We start from the raw sequence: 17,534 nt of genomic DNA, 5'->3' as shown, positions 1-17,534 counted from the left end.
CACTGCAGTGCAGGAGATAGACAGGGAGCATTAGCCTTGAGAAATCTGTGACCTTTAGCTGCCAGATTATAGAAGCGTAAGACTTGGAGTTAGAAAAGACCTATTATGTCATCTCGCCTATCTTCCTGTGCATACAGGACTGTCCCTTTCTGTAGAGCTGATCAAAGCTGGGCTGAACCTAACTTGGGGTATCCATGGTGAAACATCTCCCAGCACAGCATCTGCAAGCTGCTCCCACAGCAGATTGCAGCTCCGTGTGTAGCTTGTATTTATTCTGTTGGGGTTTTTAGGGTTTTTTTTTTTTTTTTTTTTTTTCACTCCCTCCCTTCCTCATCTTGAATGTTATGCTGGAAACTGTTGTGTCAGGTTTAGGTCTCCCTGGTGTTTGTGACCTGGGGAGTATTTGCTCTGGCTCTGAGAATTTCCTGACTGCCTGGATGCCTTGATGTGAAGGCACAGAAAACAGGGGAATGTGCCCCATGAGCCATAGGAGGAGGAGGATGGGCATTTGGGGAAATGCCTGGTCACCTCCAGAAGCTGCTGCCCTAGCTCACCCATGTTTCTCCCTGTGTGGTTTCTCCCTGACAGCCTTCTATCTGCATTTAATCCTGGTACAAGGTCCCATTTCCCCCTCCACACAGGCATCACTCCTCTTTTCCTTCAGCAAGAGGTCAGGGAGGCCAAACCAGAGAGATGAGAGCAGTCTCTGGTGTCTGAATTGCCCTTGCTCTTTTCCCCAGGGAGACCAGGCTTCTCTATCACATGTTATCCACAGAACTGCCTTTGCTTCATTTCTGCTCATATAAAACCTGCTGGTGCTTTTCAGAAAGAAGTGGTCATGAACATTTTGTATATTATTAAAACAGGGACAAAACTTTTTCTAAGAGTTCCCTCTTCCCTTCATTTTTTTTTCAGTAGCTCTTACCCCCCCTTTTTTTTTTTTACAGTCAAACACTGAGTAGATCGGTAAAAATCTAATTTATATGCATGTCATCATATTTTTATATTCCATTCTGGGCTCTGAAGGTCAAGCCGTGCTGGTATGGGCTCAGGCGTACTGAAAGGGTTAGGAATTCTCTCATTAAGATTTGTTAATAATTCAGCTGATGTCTGAGAGAGGAAAGAAGGCTGTTCCCTCTCCTGCAGGTGCTGCAAGGCCTGCAGAAGCGACACACATTATCATCAATAAAGAATGCAGATGAGGGGCTCTTTAGAAGAAATAATGTCACCTCTATATATGCAACCACTCTCTCATATGAAAATCAATGTAAACTTGCTGGTCTTATGGTTAAAATAAAGAGAAGACTTAAGAGATAAAAAATTTGCAGCTTGGCCACAATCTTTTGGCGCGTCACGTAGCATTAAAAAAAAGTGCTGACTGAAGCTGGGTGGGATTTAGGCATTTAAGTAATTTAAAAACTTTTGGAAAATATCTTTGCATTGCTCTTGAGTGTGTTTGCCCCCCATGGTGCAGCCTCGCTAGGGATAGCTGAGTGGCCTCTGAGCCAGCCTGTTTTGCAAACAGGGTCTGGGGTAGCTAGTGCAGTCTCAGGAAGGCTCATTAGCTCAGGATGAGGTGATTCCATGTCTATATAGTACTGCTCCTTGTTCCAGACATAGATCCAGGAAGTTGAGGGGCTACCTGGAGCTGCATTGCACCGTGTTCAAGTAACTGGAGACTCTTTCCCTTTGGCAAAAGGAAAGCTGAATATTTCCTTGGCTTTATGGTTTGTGAAGCTAGAATTGTTTGACAAGTATACTAAAATTACAGGGATGGAGCACATTCCTGCATTACCCTGTTACTAATGTATAACAGAAGAATATAGGTTACCTGACAAGTGGTGATTTTTGTTTTTTCCTAATTTTCTTTTAAATGAAATCACAGAATTGTATTTCCAGCCAATCTCATTCCTTTAAGTCATATAACAGCTGATTATGTTTGTGCAGAAAAAGAGGAAATGTCTTGGTCTTCTTTCATATCATCCTGCCCTCTCTACCTATCAGAGGAAATAATGAGAATTATGGTTTTTTACCAGGTTACCCTTAAAACTTACTTTTAAAAACAAATACCTCAAACCTTTCTTTCTAGAGAACCCCTGGTCTCTGTGGATCTGGACAAGTGACATTAAGAATGCAGGGACAGATGCCACCATCTTCTTCCAGATTTATGGAGACAAGGGGAAGTCAGATGAGATGAAGCTGGACAACAATTCAGACAACTTTGAAACTGGACAGACTGACAAGTTCATGGTATGAATCTTGTCCAAGTGGTAAATTTGGCTTGGCATTGTTTTCCAGGTCATTAGCTTCAACCCTGCATGGAAAATCATCAGCATGAGATCTTTACCTTGGTAAATCCTACTGTATTGGAGGTGAAGTTTGGTGGTGATGCAAATGACATGGCTTGTCTTCTACAAACAGGGATTAGGCTTAGTTATTGACTCCTCTCTGATTTAGCTCTGAAAAGATGTTCGGAGTTGTCGTTTGTGTGCATCTTTTGCTGACATACAGTAATGGATAATGCACTTTTTTTCCCCTCTATAGATTGAGCTCCCTGATCTGGGCACATTTTATAAGCTTCGGATATGGCATGAGAAAAGAAATCCTTTCGCTGGCTGGCATCTGAATAAGGTGAGGGGACAGCAAGGGAAGATAGATCTGAAAAGCCAGACTGGTCAGAGAGGTCTGCAGAGCCAGTCCTGGGTCACTGCTCCCCAGCTGCCAGTAGAGTTTGATGTGCTGCAGTGGTCAGAGGTGCCTCCCTGTCAGGCTGAGGAGTGGAAGCCTGGAGAAAAGGAGGCTTAGAGGGAAACTTCTCACTCTACAACTCCCTGAAAGGAGGTCTTAGCCCAGTGAGATTTGATCTCTTCTCCCAGGTAACTAGTGACAGGAAAAGAGGAAACAGCCTCAAGTTGCACCAGGGAAGGTTTAGATTGGATATTAGGAAAGATTTCTTCATGGAAAGGGTTGTCCAGACCTAGCACAGCTGCCCAGGGCAGTGGTGGAGTCCCCATCCCTGGAGGGATTTACAAGCTGTGTCAATGTGGCACTTGGGGGACATGGGTTAGTGGTGGTCTTGGCAGTGCTGGGAGAATGGTTGGACTTAATTACCTTGGAGGGCTTTTCTGACCTAAAAGATTCTGTGTATAGGAAATCAGAGTAATGGGAAGAGGCAGCTCCCAACAGCCCAGATTGGTGGTGAAAACCACATTTTCCAATCCTTCCAGTGTCAGACCACTGTAGTCCCATCTCACTGCTACCAGGGTGTTTTTCCTTGCTCTTCCTACTCTCAGACATCATTACTGTACAGAGACGCAAACCCACTCCTTCTATGGCCTGTTTAGACTGTCCATAACAAAAAACTGATTATAGCAGAGAACTGCTGCACAGTGGAGAATCACCTGCCCCGAAATGCTGACAGGAGGTGATCACCTGCAGACTGGAGGAGGCCACGGAGACTGTGCAGAGGAGAGCAGCACTGAGCTGTTTGGGAAATTAAAAGGATGATCTGCTTGAACCTCAGGCATATGTCTTTTGCTCTGCCAGCATTGATTACCGTGCTATCAACCTTCCCCTGGGTTGTCTAGGCAGCGAGTTCAGCTCTAAGTTTCACCCATACTCCTCCTGAGCAGCTTGAAAGGCATTCCCTGCGCTTAAGAAAACACACGCTTAGCTCTGCATCTGTAAACAACTGTGTTGATAAACCACAATTCAGCGCTTGGAGGTTTTTCTCACGTGCCTCTAATGCGGTTTGACAGATCCTGTTCTCCTGCATTGTCATGGAGTTGCAAAAGCATCCGCAGCCAACACCCACTTCCAGTGGGAAGAGGGCAACGAATACTGCTGTTGTCAGCATATGGTGGGGGAAGGTGTCTGACTGTGGTCTTTATCAGAAAGAAGACTTTGGGCAACTGCAATCATCTGTGTTGTTTCTTGCTCATCAAATGATGAACAAGAATGCTTGTATAGTTATGTATTTCCCTGTGGTATCCTATTTTCCTGCACAAAAACTGTGTTCAGGAAGGACGAGAAGGATCTGGCAGTGTGTCTAGGATTCATTTTTGGCCAAACTGTCTAAGCAAACGTGGTTAAGATGCATGAAATGCATTAATGATCTTATGGTTGGACTCAAGGATATTGCATGTCTTTTTCGACCTAAATGATTCTATGATTCTCTGACTCCATGAAATCAACCTGTCCATGTACAACCAGTCTGATGTTTTCTGGATGCATCAGCCTCATGGCACATGAATCACACCACTTGTACATCCATTTTATTCTCTAGGAACTTAGATGAAGCCTTAAATGATCCAGTCCTCACACGTTTCATGCTTCGTGTCAGTTCAGGCTTTTATTTTCTATGACAAGAACATAAAGCAGCCACACTGGTCAGGCCAAAAGTCCATCTAGTTCATCTAGAGAAGTGAAAGAAAAGGACAAGCACTTAAGATACTTCCTCCTAACGTTCTTCCAGTTTTTGACTATTTAATTGGACTCTTACTTCCTGAACAGATCTACCAAATACAAAGCATTTAATAGATTTTTCTTCCAGCCAATTGTTCAAAGTTTCCAGCCTCCCCTTGAGCAGTTAAACTTTTAGCAATCATAATAGCTTTTGGCAAGGACTTCACAGGCTGGTTGTACCCTTTTGTTTGCTTACAACTTTGTTCCACGAGCATCATTTGGTGCCCTGTATTTCTTGTGGCGGAATAATGAACAGTTGACCCCTCTTTGCCTTCTTCATGTCACCTGTGATTTTATAGACCTTCATTGTACCCTTCCTTCACCAGACAACTGCAGACCACTATCTTATTTGCTCATTACTCCTTTGGAAGCTACTTCAGATCTTTGGCCAAGCTTGCTGCCATTTTTGGGGTGTTTTCTCATGCACTGATTCTGAGCAGTGAGAACCAGCAGCACAAGCCCCACCCACGATTTGCTCCGTGGGTCTATACAGTGTCTTGTGATGAGAAGTTTTAAGTGCCACAGAGTCCTTCAAAACTTTCACAACACCGTGGAGTGATGGGAGAGAGGAGGAATGAAAAGCCATCAGCTATGACTTTGCTCTGTGCATCACTACAGTGCACAAGTCGGAATTACAGCCTCATTATTAATGTGTTTTGTTTCTCTGCTGCTACCTGCTCTTGCCTCCCTGGCAAAAGCCTGTCAGGAGCTTATTGCTTCTTTGTCTTTAAGCCTCTGAACTCATGCAGTGTTTTGGTTTAATGAAGGTAACTCTGCTGAAAACGCTGACAAAAGAAAAGTATTCGTTCAACTGTGGCCGCTGGCTCGATATAAATGAAGATGACAACGAGATCGTGAGGGAGCTCCCTGCGGAGGGATCTCTGGTGTCTGAAGTCATGCCAGGTGAGAGCCACGGGCTCTGTGCAGGGCTCTTGCTTAGGACCTGAATAGAAAGAAACCCTCTTTGTGTGAGAGATGCACAGGCAGACCGATGCAATTCAATTAACTTCTCTTTCTGGCACTTTCTCTCTGCAGTATTTTCTGTGTGCATCATTAGCTGCATGAAGCCTCAGAAATCCCAGGGTTTTTTTGCTCCTTTTTTTTTTTTTTTTTAGCAAATTTCTCTGTGATGGGAAATGGGAGAGATCTGGCCCCAGCACAATTGCTTCCAGAGTTAGCTGAGTTTTTTTAAAACTGGTGGGTTTTTTTCCAGTCTCCCTTAAAATGTGAAATGCAAGGTCTGAGGGATGTTCATGGAAAGCAAGCTTAGCTGAAATGCAATCTACAATTTAACAATCGTGTTTAAAGTTTTATTTAGTTATATGCAAATTTATGCAGCTGTATGTATAAATAAATATATAGGAAGTCGCACAGAACAGTAGTGCAAAAGCAAATGCATCTTTCAGTATGTATAAGCAATCCAAGCTATTTATTCATTTAATTGATCTGGAGATTTAATTAAGGAAAGCTGCAGAACTTTGCACTGGCTTCCTGAAGCGGCCACTTCTACCTTGACCTTGTGTCACAAGAACTAAATGTATTTAGGGGGAGAGTTTAGGAGGGCAGAATATCTCAAGGGCTGAATATCTCAAGGTGGCCAGTGGGATTTTTCATATTTCCACCCACACTCTGTAGACCACAAGTCCCCTGTTTTCTGAAATTTCTGCTTTCGGTGATCTGCATGCAGCAGAGCAGTTCCTCAGGAGAGGAAGAGTACTTGTAATTGCAGATGTTATTAAAATGTAAATAAACCTGGTTTTGAAATGTATTTTTAATCAACTGTGGAGAGGGCAGCTTGGGTCCTCACACAGGCACTTCCCTGTGAGGAGCAGTTGTGCTGAACAGAGTCGAGGTGCAGCACCTGCGTGTTGGGCTTGCAGGTGGGTTTTGGAGGGAGGGTGGGAGCAACACTTCTTGTCCCTTCCCTGTGCCAGAGAAGAAAATCCCTCTCTCAAACGTTGGTCTATGGGCTGGTTCTTCCTTGTGATATTTCTTCCTGGAAATCCTTCACCCAATGGGATGGGAGGGCGGAGGTGAGGGCAGGGTTGGGGGAGGAAGGTGGCAGCTCAAAATCCACCCAGAAAAATCCTAAATAAAGATCTCAAAGGTGGCAAGGACACCGTCCAAACTCCTGCATAAAGTTTGGAGTCTTGCATGATCTTGGAGGCTTTTCCCAGCCTCAATGGTTTTATGATTTTATGATTCTAGGATTATAAGGATCTCAAGGGGATGGGGCCAACTGGGCTTGTCTTGCTCCATAAATCCAACATGAAAAGCCCATTCCTCAGATCTGTGAGCACTTGTCCCTTTTTAACTCTTTCTGTCTTCCTGCCATGCCCCTGGAAGCTGAAAATGTTGTTTTCCCCAAACACTTTACCAGGTCCCCCATCACCAGGACTGTTTTGGGAAGGCAGGAGGGGAGGTAGCAGGACTGGGACCTCAACAAGGCTGTGCACTCCAACTCATGAGGCTTTACTTGGAGTGGTCAACATCTTTATGTCCTTCTTTGGTGGGCTTTTATGGGTCCTCTTACCGTTTCGTGTCTTCCTATTTTGGCTTGTTTTCTTCCCCTGGCGATAACCAGGAAGTGTAAAAAGCCAATACATCAACACAAGTACCAGCTGGGAGCACGGACACTTAAAGTTAATTACGGGCCTGCCGAAAGACGCAGTAAATTTCAACGGCAATTAATCGCGTGGCTGAAATTGTTTTATTAATTTATGTCTCCCCCAGTGATAAAATACCGTGTGACAGTCTGCACGGGGACCGTCAGCGGGAGTGGCACAGATGCCAACGTCTTCGTCTGCCTCATCGGCGACCAGGGGGACACGGGCGAGCGCGTCCTCTACAACTGCATCAACACCGTCAATAAATTTGAAAAAGGCAACGTAAGTTCGCACGGCAGCACCTTGAGGCGGGTTTTAAAGCGTGTGATGGTTTTGTAAATTTCATTCGGTTTACCTTTTTCTTTTTTTTTTTTTTTTTTTTTTTTTCTTATTCCTTCTCTTTCTTTGAGGCGGTGTGTTTGTAAACTCAGCTGATTTCTTTGCCAGCTCGGGCTAGGGCGGCAGGGGAGAAATAAATCATGTGGACACATCATCGTACAACAGGTTGCAGCTGGAGGGAGGCTTAGGTCAGGGACAGTGTGCCCTTGCTTGATGTCTGTATGTTCATAAAAGAGTCTCTTGGTTTGCTCCCCAGATAAGTGCTGACTGCTGAAATTGCATCTCCAGATTGGAGTAGGCTTTCAGGAAATTTTCCAAGAATAAAAGGGGAGCCTTTCCTCCTCCATCAATACAGAAAAATTTGGCTCCTGGGGCAAAGGAAGAAAAAGCATCTTATTTGATGTGAAATTCAGAACCGAAAGATTAACATGTTTCCTTTATATTTCCTCCAGTCTCCCTCAACCATCCTGCACTCAATTTTTGTGTCTTAGTTTCAAAGAGGTTTTCAATATATTTTTGTATGTCTGTGTCCTGAATAGAAGGGGGTGGAAATGGCCTGAAGTGAAGACAAAGCTTATTCCCTGAAAAGCTGGAGATAATGAAGAAGTCAAATTGTAGTTAAAGCCTTTGCAGCATTGGCAGTATCAGCAAGCATATAGTGTGCTGATCTGATCTATGGGGTCAACCTACTTAATATGTATCCAATTTTGGATCTCTAGGGTCCAACTTAGACTAGTAAAATGTAATCAATATCTCCAGAAAGAGATTTTGAGAATCTGATCACAGAACTCTGCAGATTTCCCATGTCTTCTGTCATTACTTGATTGAAGGTTCAGAGTGGAGGGAAAATGAAGATAAAAGGAAGTCATGTTTTCAAAATAGACCGTTGAATTTAGGCTTCTGAAATATGCATTAGCACATTGAATTTGCCTTTGGCTGTCCAGAATTTCAAATTCTTCACTGAAATCACTGAATTTTTTTAGACTTTGAAACAACTTTCCTCCAGTATTTCTTTTGCTTGTAAGGTCTGTATGTGGAAATGTGGCAATCACAAAGTGTGAGGGTCCATTCTGCTGTTAAATGATAGGTTTGCACACATGTACATTTCAAACATCTTATTTTTTGCCTATGCATTTAAACTGTAGATATTTTAGTTTTAAAATGTAGGTCCAAGCTATGAAGTGTGGTATTTTGTCATTTGGTGAAGCCTAGTTAAGTCAAAATGGTAGCAAAATTAGATATGTTTTGATGGTGGTTTGAAGACTGTTTCAGTGCAGTTCCAAAGAAAGATGCTTGGTTCACAGAGAATACAACTATGTTAAACACAGATGAAGGCTATTTTATGGGATACTCCCAAAAATGAGTTATAGGCTAACTTACAAGAAGGAGGATAAAAAGGGAAACATAATTTTGGCAATCAACTCATGTGATTAATAGTATGCAAATGATGTAACCAAACTGGAAACTGCTAATGGAAAACTGCTGTCCTGGCATGAGGAGCTGAAAGCTGATGAATGAATTGGAAGAATTGATCCTGACAGACTTAGGGCTCATATATTCAAGAGACTGAATGAGTATATCTGCACTGATTAACTCAGATACCCTGTTAAAAAGAAATGCAGCTTAGTCAGTGCGATCTCTAATCTACAGCCACTTAAACCAACAGTACCTTGATTACCAATTTAACTTAAAAAGTTTGCCTGCAGATGTAAACTAACAGCCTGTGTAGAAAGTAAGATTTAAAGATGCCTCTAAATTAGGTGTTTGCCCTGTTTGGTTCCAGTTAGTTACTTACTCATTAATTTATATCAGCCATTAATAAGTAAGGTGAGCATCAGGCCTAATGAATTAAACTACATTGGCTTTGACTGACTCAGTGAGGTTTTGATACCTTAAATCCCCAATTCAGCAGTTCTGAGTATGTAAGTAACATTGACATATGTGAGCCCATCATTAACACTTCAGACAGTGGCAATATGTTTAGTTGTCTTTATTTTAAGAGCCAGTTTGGAGTCCCGAATGATGAAAAAATTACTATTGTTTTAATGAATTTCAGTATTTACATAAATACTGCCTTGCCACCATGCTTTCTGGGAGCTAGCTGGATATATGCTACCACCATATGTGCTTTTGGGAGATGAAGGACAACTGAATGACAGTGGTTAGGTTTCTCTTACCTAGAAAGGCATCTCAGCCAGATGGTAACCACAGCAGTCAGTTCTCTTTGTTGGGCTCATATGCTGCAGATATGCTGTGTGTTTACACCCAGTATTTACCATACATGTGCCATGTGTGTGTGTGTCTGTACATGTGCCACAGATACTTGTCTGGCCTGATTCTCACAGGAGTAACTCGCTCTTTTAATACATTTCTCTTCCTTCAGCTGTTGAGAACTGCTGGTCCCAGTACACTCTTGGGTAACAGAGCCCTGGTCTTGAAGGGCCATCACCTGGGGTAGTCTCTAGGTTGGTGCTTTGAGACCTTTTCCAGGGAAGGAAAAAAAAAAAAGAGATAAAATCCATGTCTCTCATGGGGTATTAAGGGTATTTACCTCTCAACACAACACATGGAGCAGCTGGAGATACCCCTGTGCAGCCCTGCCCATACTGGCATGCCAGGAAATTAAAATGGGGTAAATTGTGCTCAGTAGTCCATGTCATTTGAATTTAACACAGAGTAATGTCTTTGAACTGTACCTCTCACTCTGTAGATTTGGTCTGAAGTGACCTGCTTTGGATTTTCCACAAAGCTCATTTCTGAGCAGGAGTTTGAACTTGGATTTCCTGCCTCTCTCTATGAACTTCTTAATAACCAAATTACTTCTCTTTTTTACAGTTGTGGAGGGCATGCAATGACATGGGAGATTTAAAATGCTGGCAGATCATATATTTACAAACCTAATGTTATACATCTAGGACAAATATTCGAGGTTTCATTCTTCGGTAAATTCGTGCTTTCTCCTTCATCCTGTGAAGAATTATCTTGCAGCATGCTGATGATGTTGGTTTGATTGCAATAATAAATTTGGGTTGTTGGTTTGCTTTTAGGGAGAAATATTACCTTACCTTTTTTGTTCTCCTTCTCAAAGGCTGATGAATTCTTCGTCGAAGCAGTAACGCTGAAGCAGGTGAGGAGGGTGAGGATAGGGCATGATGGCAAAGGAGGAAGCAGTGGCTGGTACCTTGCCAAAGTGATAGTGAGGGAAGAAGGACAGCCAGAAAGTGAGGCTGTGGAATTCCCCTGCTACAGGTACTGGAAAAACAATGCTTGCAAATTATGCCTCTGTCTATGCATTTGCCAGACTTTGAAGAGCCTAGTTGTTGGTCCATGACTGGAATTTTCTGAGCACAGCTTCATCCTTTTTATTTATTCATTAGTTCATTTATTTTTGCTAAGCCTGAAAGCAAAGAGTGTGGCTTGGGAGGTTTAAGATACAGCTAACTCCCCTTACCAAATGAACAGCAATCTGAATTATGAACTTCTCAGCAATTAGCTCAGCAATGCAGAGAATTTACAAAAGATAAAAACACAACCTTCCAGTACCACATCCAGTGTCACTGCACTTGCCTGCTGCAGAAACACACTCTGCAATCTGCTGGTGTTATTGCATGTGTGGAACGAGGTTCTGGTCCCTCACATGCACATCCCATCTTTCCAGGAGCAATGGGATGCTATTTTTGTGTTAAGAGAATGCAAAATTTTTATCCTGCCATCTCAAGAGCTCCTTGCATGAGGGGGAATGCAGAGATAGTGGTACAGCAGAGGGCTGTAACTTACCTCTATGGGTAGGTTATAAATGTATTCTTCTCTTCCCTAGACAATCAAGTGGCCAAAAGAAATGAGTTGTACTGAGGCTACTTGTGGGGAGCAAGATGCACAATCTATTCTGGCACTAACTAGGCTCTGCTTCAACATTGCAGCACAAACTAGAGAGAACTAGATTGAAAACACGAGAGATTAACTTCAGAGTAGTTCAGGGTCCTGTAAAGTCATGCTTACCCTCCTGGGTGTCCACCCTGTAGGATGAACCTTCACTGAGCTCCATTTCACAACACTAAGCATCTGTTCTAAAAGTTCATCTCCTGGGGACCAATGGAATTGTAAAACTCAAACACAATTATTTTTAAACTGCAAACAAAGATAAAGTCTCTAATCTGGTTACTTGTCTCTGGTCTTGGAAGAATTCCACTATGATGAGGGGAGTCAGCCAAACACAAAACAGGAGCCAGCCCCAGCCTCTCTGCATTGCTAAAGCCACGTCACTTCAGAGAGCAAACTCACTGGGGAGACAGCACGGAGCAGCAGATGCAATGTCATCTTGGTTGTGAAAAGCAAACCAGTTTCTCCCTTCTCAAAGAACAAACCACCACGTAGTCATTTCTGCCTTTTGATCCATATTTAACGGCCATATGTTTTACTGAGTTAAAGCGAGCAGGCTAGACAGGTTTTTCCTTGGACATGAAGTGTCCACGTGAAGAGCTGTTTTGCTCAGACTCCTCAGAGATATTTCTGTGTCTAACTGCACCGTGCATCTGGCTTATTTTAAATACTTCCTTTTGAGCTGTCTCCTTACATGACTGTTTAACTGGGTGTCTTCCCTCAGCTTGGAGAGATGACCCCATTCCCTTTAGCTTCACACCTGCGGATCAGGAACATCAGAATCCAGAGGGCATTCCCCCTCAGGCCAGGGACTGAAAAAGGAAGGAGAAAGAAAACCCAAGGGCTTATCCCCAAAATATTCATGGGGTGAATTAAGGCTTCAGGTTGCCAGAGGTGGAATTCCACTCTTCTTATCTTTCTAAATGTCTCTTCTCCCAAGCGGTATCAGCGTTGTTGTGTGGCTCTATTTGCTGTCCTTGTGCCAGCATTATCTCTTCCTCTCAGATTGAGAAGGTCACATGACTGATCACCATCAAGCACAGGGACAGCTGCTCCCTCTCATTATCTTTGATGCCCGTGTCTCTCGGGAGACTGAGGCATCATCGCAGAGTACGGGTGTCGTCATGGAGTCTGGAGACATCTGAGGGCGAAGGTGCTCACCCACTGCATCCTCCATGTGAGGGACAAACATTTCCATGACCTGCAGTGTTTGGATGTTCCTCTCCAGTCCTGTAGGCCAGGGACAGCTTATGTACTTGCTGCTTTGGTGGGAGCTCAGAAAGTCCTGCTTCACCTGCCTCTTCAGAGCCAAGATATTGAAGAAGACTTGACCAAGAAGAGGCAATGCAAGTGAGGTTAGTTAGAGACTCCATCCAAGGGACACCAGGGAACATTCTGCTTGGCCAGTAGACATGTTGTCCTCACTGCCTTTATCTCCAAGACCTGACTAACTTCCACTCTTCTACACAGCACAGTTCCATAGTCTGGAGAAAACCCATTTTGCTGCTAAGTTCTTACTGAAAGCTGCTCTACTGACCTTCTGCCATTTAGCTGCTTCTGTGAGACAGCTGAAGGACAAAATGCCTCCTAGCAGAAACATATCTCACCTGTGCAGAAAGCTTCACAGACTTCTTACCTCTGTACAAACTAGGCTGCAGAACCATGCGGGGAGCAGATGCTCCAGCAAAGAGCTGGCTAACCAGCTTCCACTGCAGCTGATGTCTTTAAGATACCCTCATAGATCTTCATTGCACAGAGCTCTCTGAGGTCTCTGTTCTTGTTATTTACATATTCATATACACGACTGTGTTTTGCCTTTTAATCTGAAAGCTTTTTTTTATGACTCTGTAGGATCATCTATTACCTAGTAATCACAAGAGCTCTATGAGAAGAACTACCTTTGTTGTACAAGGGAACCAGCAGAGATAAAGAGAAGCTAAGTGGATTAATTGTGAGTTTGTGTCAGATTCAGGTAGAGCATCAAGGAATAATGACTCCCAGGCCTGTGCTTTCAACTCTCTAAACAGTTAGCTTAGAGTCAGTGATTTTTAAAGTGGTCATTTGATCTGTGCTTGCAAGAAGTAAATGCAAGTGTCTTCTCCAAGTGTGATTTGCAGAATTACTAGTACATCACTTGGATGCACTGCAGTACTATTTCCCCCTTACAATCACGTAGCATTATAATATCAGTGCTTTTAGGTACTGAGCACTGAATCTTTCAGTGGCATCCCTGAACTTTATAATACCGGATGGGGTTTAGGCACTGTGACGATGAATTCCATTAGAAAGTTCAAAATTAAGGAGCAAACCTTTCACCCCAGAAGGGGAGCCAAACTTTTTTGAAGATCAGAACTGAGTTCTTCAGGTTTCATTTTCTCCTCAAAGTGCTCTGGAAGTCCAGGAATGGACTAGCGGATGTTCTCTAAATGCCTATTTTTTATAGTATTTATATCCCAGACAGAAATGAATTTTCGATCAGGCAAAGTCGTGAGTTCGTGACAGGATAGAATTTTACACACTATAAATCATTACAGCTCCACTGAAATCTTCAGTGATACGTCATTAATTTTTTTCTAAGCATATGGCCCTCACCGTCCTAATTTTTATCCAGCACAAGCATAAGGGAACATCATTAATTCTCTGAAGAACAACAGACAGACCATGAATGGGATGATGCACTAGGAGACTCCTGTGAAAGAGCATTTACTCGATCAAATGCCAAAAATGTTCATCATGTAAACTAACCAGAGAAACCTCCTTTTCTTACCTAAAAATAATGTGAAATGTCTATCTATTCTACACATTTCTGTATATAGGTTATATTTAAAGACACACATAAATACATATGTATCTCTGAATCTAATGGATGTGCTAGTCATTCTAACTGCATGCAGGCTGGATTTCAAATGTTCATGATGTCATACCTTATTTTTTACAGTGCTCCCCTCACTCTCTGATCCTCTAGAAGTGGCTTTCATGCTATATTTGCGTCCTCTTTGAGTTTTTGGTCATAAAATATCTCTTTAAAACCAAGTATGTGACACAGGACACAACTACACCCTTGCAAAACCCACAGTGGCATGTGAATTACATTCAGTGATATAATCTAGAAGCTCTGATAAAACAAAAGATTTTGACAGGTCTTTTGTACTAGGAATATGATGGCACTGTACTGAAAAATTCTATTTTCTGCAGCCTGATGTGTTTATAATTTGTCAATCCATTTGCATTCTCTGTAAGGCTATAAACCCCTGGTTGCAATTTGCTTCTCAGTGACACGCTATTGGAATTACATTGAGGTAAAATTAAGGATATTGCTCCATGTGTTCTGAAGGGAGGGAATGCAGTGGCATTGCTCATCCAGATATTTCCTCTGTCACTAGAGTAATCTCCTCGAGAAAATAGTTCTGCCATTCCTGCCTGTTCTCTTGGCTGAAACAATGTAAGGAGCCTTTAGCCACTTCTGCTGATAAACCTCTCTCTTCCTCCTCTGTCCAAAACATGCTCCTTCTCTTGCCATCAGTATCTACCAACATTGGTAGAATGGGAATTTCTTTATCTAGGAGTGTGTCCTCCTTTTCTGATTCTTTTTTGTCACCTGTCCTCACTGCAGAAGCAGATATCACTTGCTGTTCTGCACACAGAGATCTGTTTCTTGTGGGATATATTTTTATCCTGCCACCTTGGTGCAAAAGCACTTCACCTGGATACATCCCAGGTATCCCTAAAACACCAGCAATGGTGAAGGTGACAGAAAACAGCAGCATGTCCACTGGCAACAGAAACAGCAGCTTGCAGGACACAAAAACCAGCAGCAGGTGAGCAGAAGTGTGCCTACCTTGTGAGCTTCTGCCTTCCTGAAGAACGTGCTGAATTCAGTGGCCCTGGGGTGGTGGAGTTCAGGCTCGAGTTTTGTGGGTCCTCCCAGTTAACATCCATGTACACAGAAGCATCTTGACTTTTGGGATGATGCCATTGGATACCTGTCCAAGGATGTGAATCCAGAGCCAGCATCAAAGAACTACATGATACAAAGGTATAAAGGACCAGTTCGCACAGGTAAAATAAAAATCCCCCAACCCTAAAACATCAGTAAAGGCTTCCTTTCTTAAGACAAGGTGATATCTTAGCATGCTCCCCTTGCACTCTACCCTCGCTCAATTCTTGATGACAATTTCATGTACTCCCCACAGATTTTCCTGCTCCCCTATCCCACTATACCTCTCAGCCTCTCCTGAGGCACACCATCACATCTGATGCCCTCATCTGATGGTGTTTGTGTGATCATCACATGTTCATGTGTTCGTCACCTTCACGCTGACCACCTTAGCTTTTAGGCCTTTCCAAGCCCATCTGCACAAGACCACCTGCTTTGCAGAGTGAAAGGGAAGAATACAGGGTAGGCTGCATACCCGACAACCTCCCGAAGCTCAGAGGGGAGCTGGGGCTGGAGACGTGTGTCTGCGTGCTGGGAGTTCTGCGCACCTCTTTTGCATGAGAACATTTGCTGGTCGTGCTTCTGGGGCTGGCTGGCTGTAGCTCACGTTTGGTTTTCTTTCCTGGTGCTGTTTTTTGACATGGTTTCTTTGTGCTTTTTGTTTCCCTCTGGGTGGGAAGAGAGAGGACGAGACTGAAAATATAATATTTCTTCAGATGGATAAAATGGAGTCATTTTGGTCTTCCAAAATATCTGGTTCCTTCTTTGTTCAACTGGTCATGACTGTAAGCTTTGCTGGCTTGTTACCAGCAAGGTGCCGTAGGTTTGATCCAGCTCTCAGTGGGCATTTGTTCATGTCCTCAAATCCTTGTTATGAGGGTCATTTTCTGGTTTCCATACGTGCTGACTCACCATCAAAATCAAAGATGGAAAATTAAATGGAAAGTAAGCTCCTCTCCTTTTTTGGCATCCAGGTCAGCCAAGGACAATGTATATGTCACGGTGGCAACTGTGTGGGCGCCTTTAAAAAGGAAGTTTCTAGGGGTTTGTTTTTCCTCTTTCTAGTCCTGGGAATTATTATAGCCATTTAAATACCCTGCATGACCCGGCAGAGATTGCTCACTTGTCCTTTTCTCGCCCCTGCTGGTTTTAAGCAGTATTTTTAGCTGCAAAAGATGCTGCTGCAGATAGATGCATACCTGGGAACAATGGGCACTCTGGGAACTGCTCCTGCTGTGGCGGCACCACTGTGGGAAACCTGACCCTAGACAGATGCTTACAGGAATATCCTGAGTCCTGCAGCAGTCTGGGTTTGAAGTGGAAAGTCAGAAACCTCTGCCAGGGCCCTTGCTGTTGTCATACAAGGGTGGCTGTATGGACATTATGGGGTTGGGGCTGGGAATCCTTTATCCCTGAGGCTGAAGGAGCAGCTGTGAAGGTTACCAGATTAGCAATGTGTTCCCCCCCATTTTGGGAGGGGACTTTCACGGGGGAACAAGGGGAGAAGGACAAGGGGAGAGTGACCTTGAGCTGAAGGTGGGCAGGTTTAGATCAGATATCAAGAAGGAAATTCTTTACTGTCAGGGTGGTGAGGCCCTGGCACAGATTGCCCAGAGAGGCTGCAGATTCCCCATCCCTGGAAGTGTTCTAAGCCAGGCTTGACTGGGCTTGGAGCAACCTGGTCTAGTGAAAGATGTCCCTGCCCATGGCAGGGGATAGAACAAGATGAGCTTTAAGGTCCCTTGCAACTCAAACCGTTCTATGATTTTCCTTTCAGAATTTTTTCCCTTGAGATCATGTTACAGCTTGCTTTGTGCCCAGCTCTTTTTTTTTTTTTTAATTAATCTAGTTGAATCATTAAAGCAATGTTGAGAAACACAGGAAATCCTTCCTTTTTGCTGGTGGCAGCTGCCTGCACATTCCCAACCCTGAAAATGGGAACAACATAATTCATCCCCTTCCTGGTGGAGAAAAAAGGGATAGAAACACTTACCTGTAAGGAAGGGAAAAGAGATGATAAACTAATGTACAGAAAGACTGAAAAAAAGAGGGGCTTTAGTAACCTACATGCTATAAAGGTTGCAATCAAGGGTGTTAGTAATAAAGGCTGCAAGTCTCTCTGGTCAATGAAGGTCAGTGATTTCAAGAGACTGAGACTGGCTGTTCACAGGAATAACTTGTGGTTGTGGAGTTTGTGCTTTTTAGGCAGATGGACATCACAGCAGATGTTTATCCACTGTGAGCAGGGCTCTCTCTCTCTCCTTGGAAAAATGGAGGTTTAAAGCGTGGCTGCCGTATGGTCTGGTCAA

At 43.4% G+C, this 17,534-nt stretch overlaps 1 protein-coding gene across 1 annotated transcript in view; it reads left to right on the top strand.

Annotated features, from left to right (window-relative positions):
* The window catches only part of LOXHD1 (lipoxygenase homology domains 1), a 154,534-nt gene that overhangs the window by 52,701 nt on the left and 84,299 nt on the right, over positions 1-17,534 (top strand). Inside the window, exons 11-15 of the mRNA XM_027720002.2 lie at positions 2,090-2,250; positions 2,545-2,631; positions 5,232-5,367; positions 7,198-7,352; positions 10,498-10,658. Coding sequence (XP_027575803.2) covers positions 2,090-2,250; positions 2,545-2,631; positions 5,232-5,367; positions 7,198-7,352; positions 10,498-10,658 — 700 coding nt within the window. The remainder of the gene's footprint in view (positions 1-2,089; positions 2,251-2,544; positions 2,632-5,231; positions 5,368-7,197; positions 7,353-10,497; positions 10,659-17,534) is intronic.

This window comes from Pipra filicauda, unplaced genomic scaffold (assembly GCF_003945595.2).
Source record: "Pipra filicauda isolate LSUMZ 115617 unplaced genomic scaffold, ASM394559v2 scaffold215_size1667880_pilon, whole genome shotgun sequence".
Classification (NCBI taxonomy): Eukaryota; Metazoa; Chordata; class Aves; order Passeriformes; family Pipridae; genus Pipra; species Pipra filicauda.
Note: the sequence above shows the minus strand (reverse complement) of the source record. Positions and strands in the feature narration are given on the sequence as shown.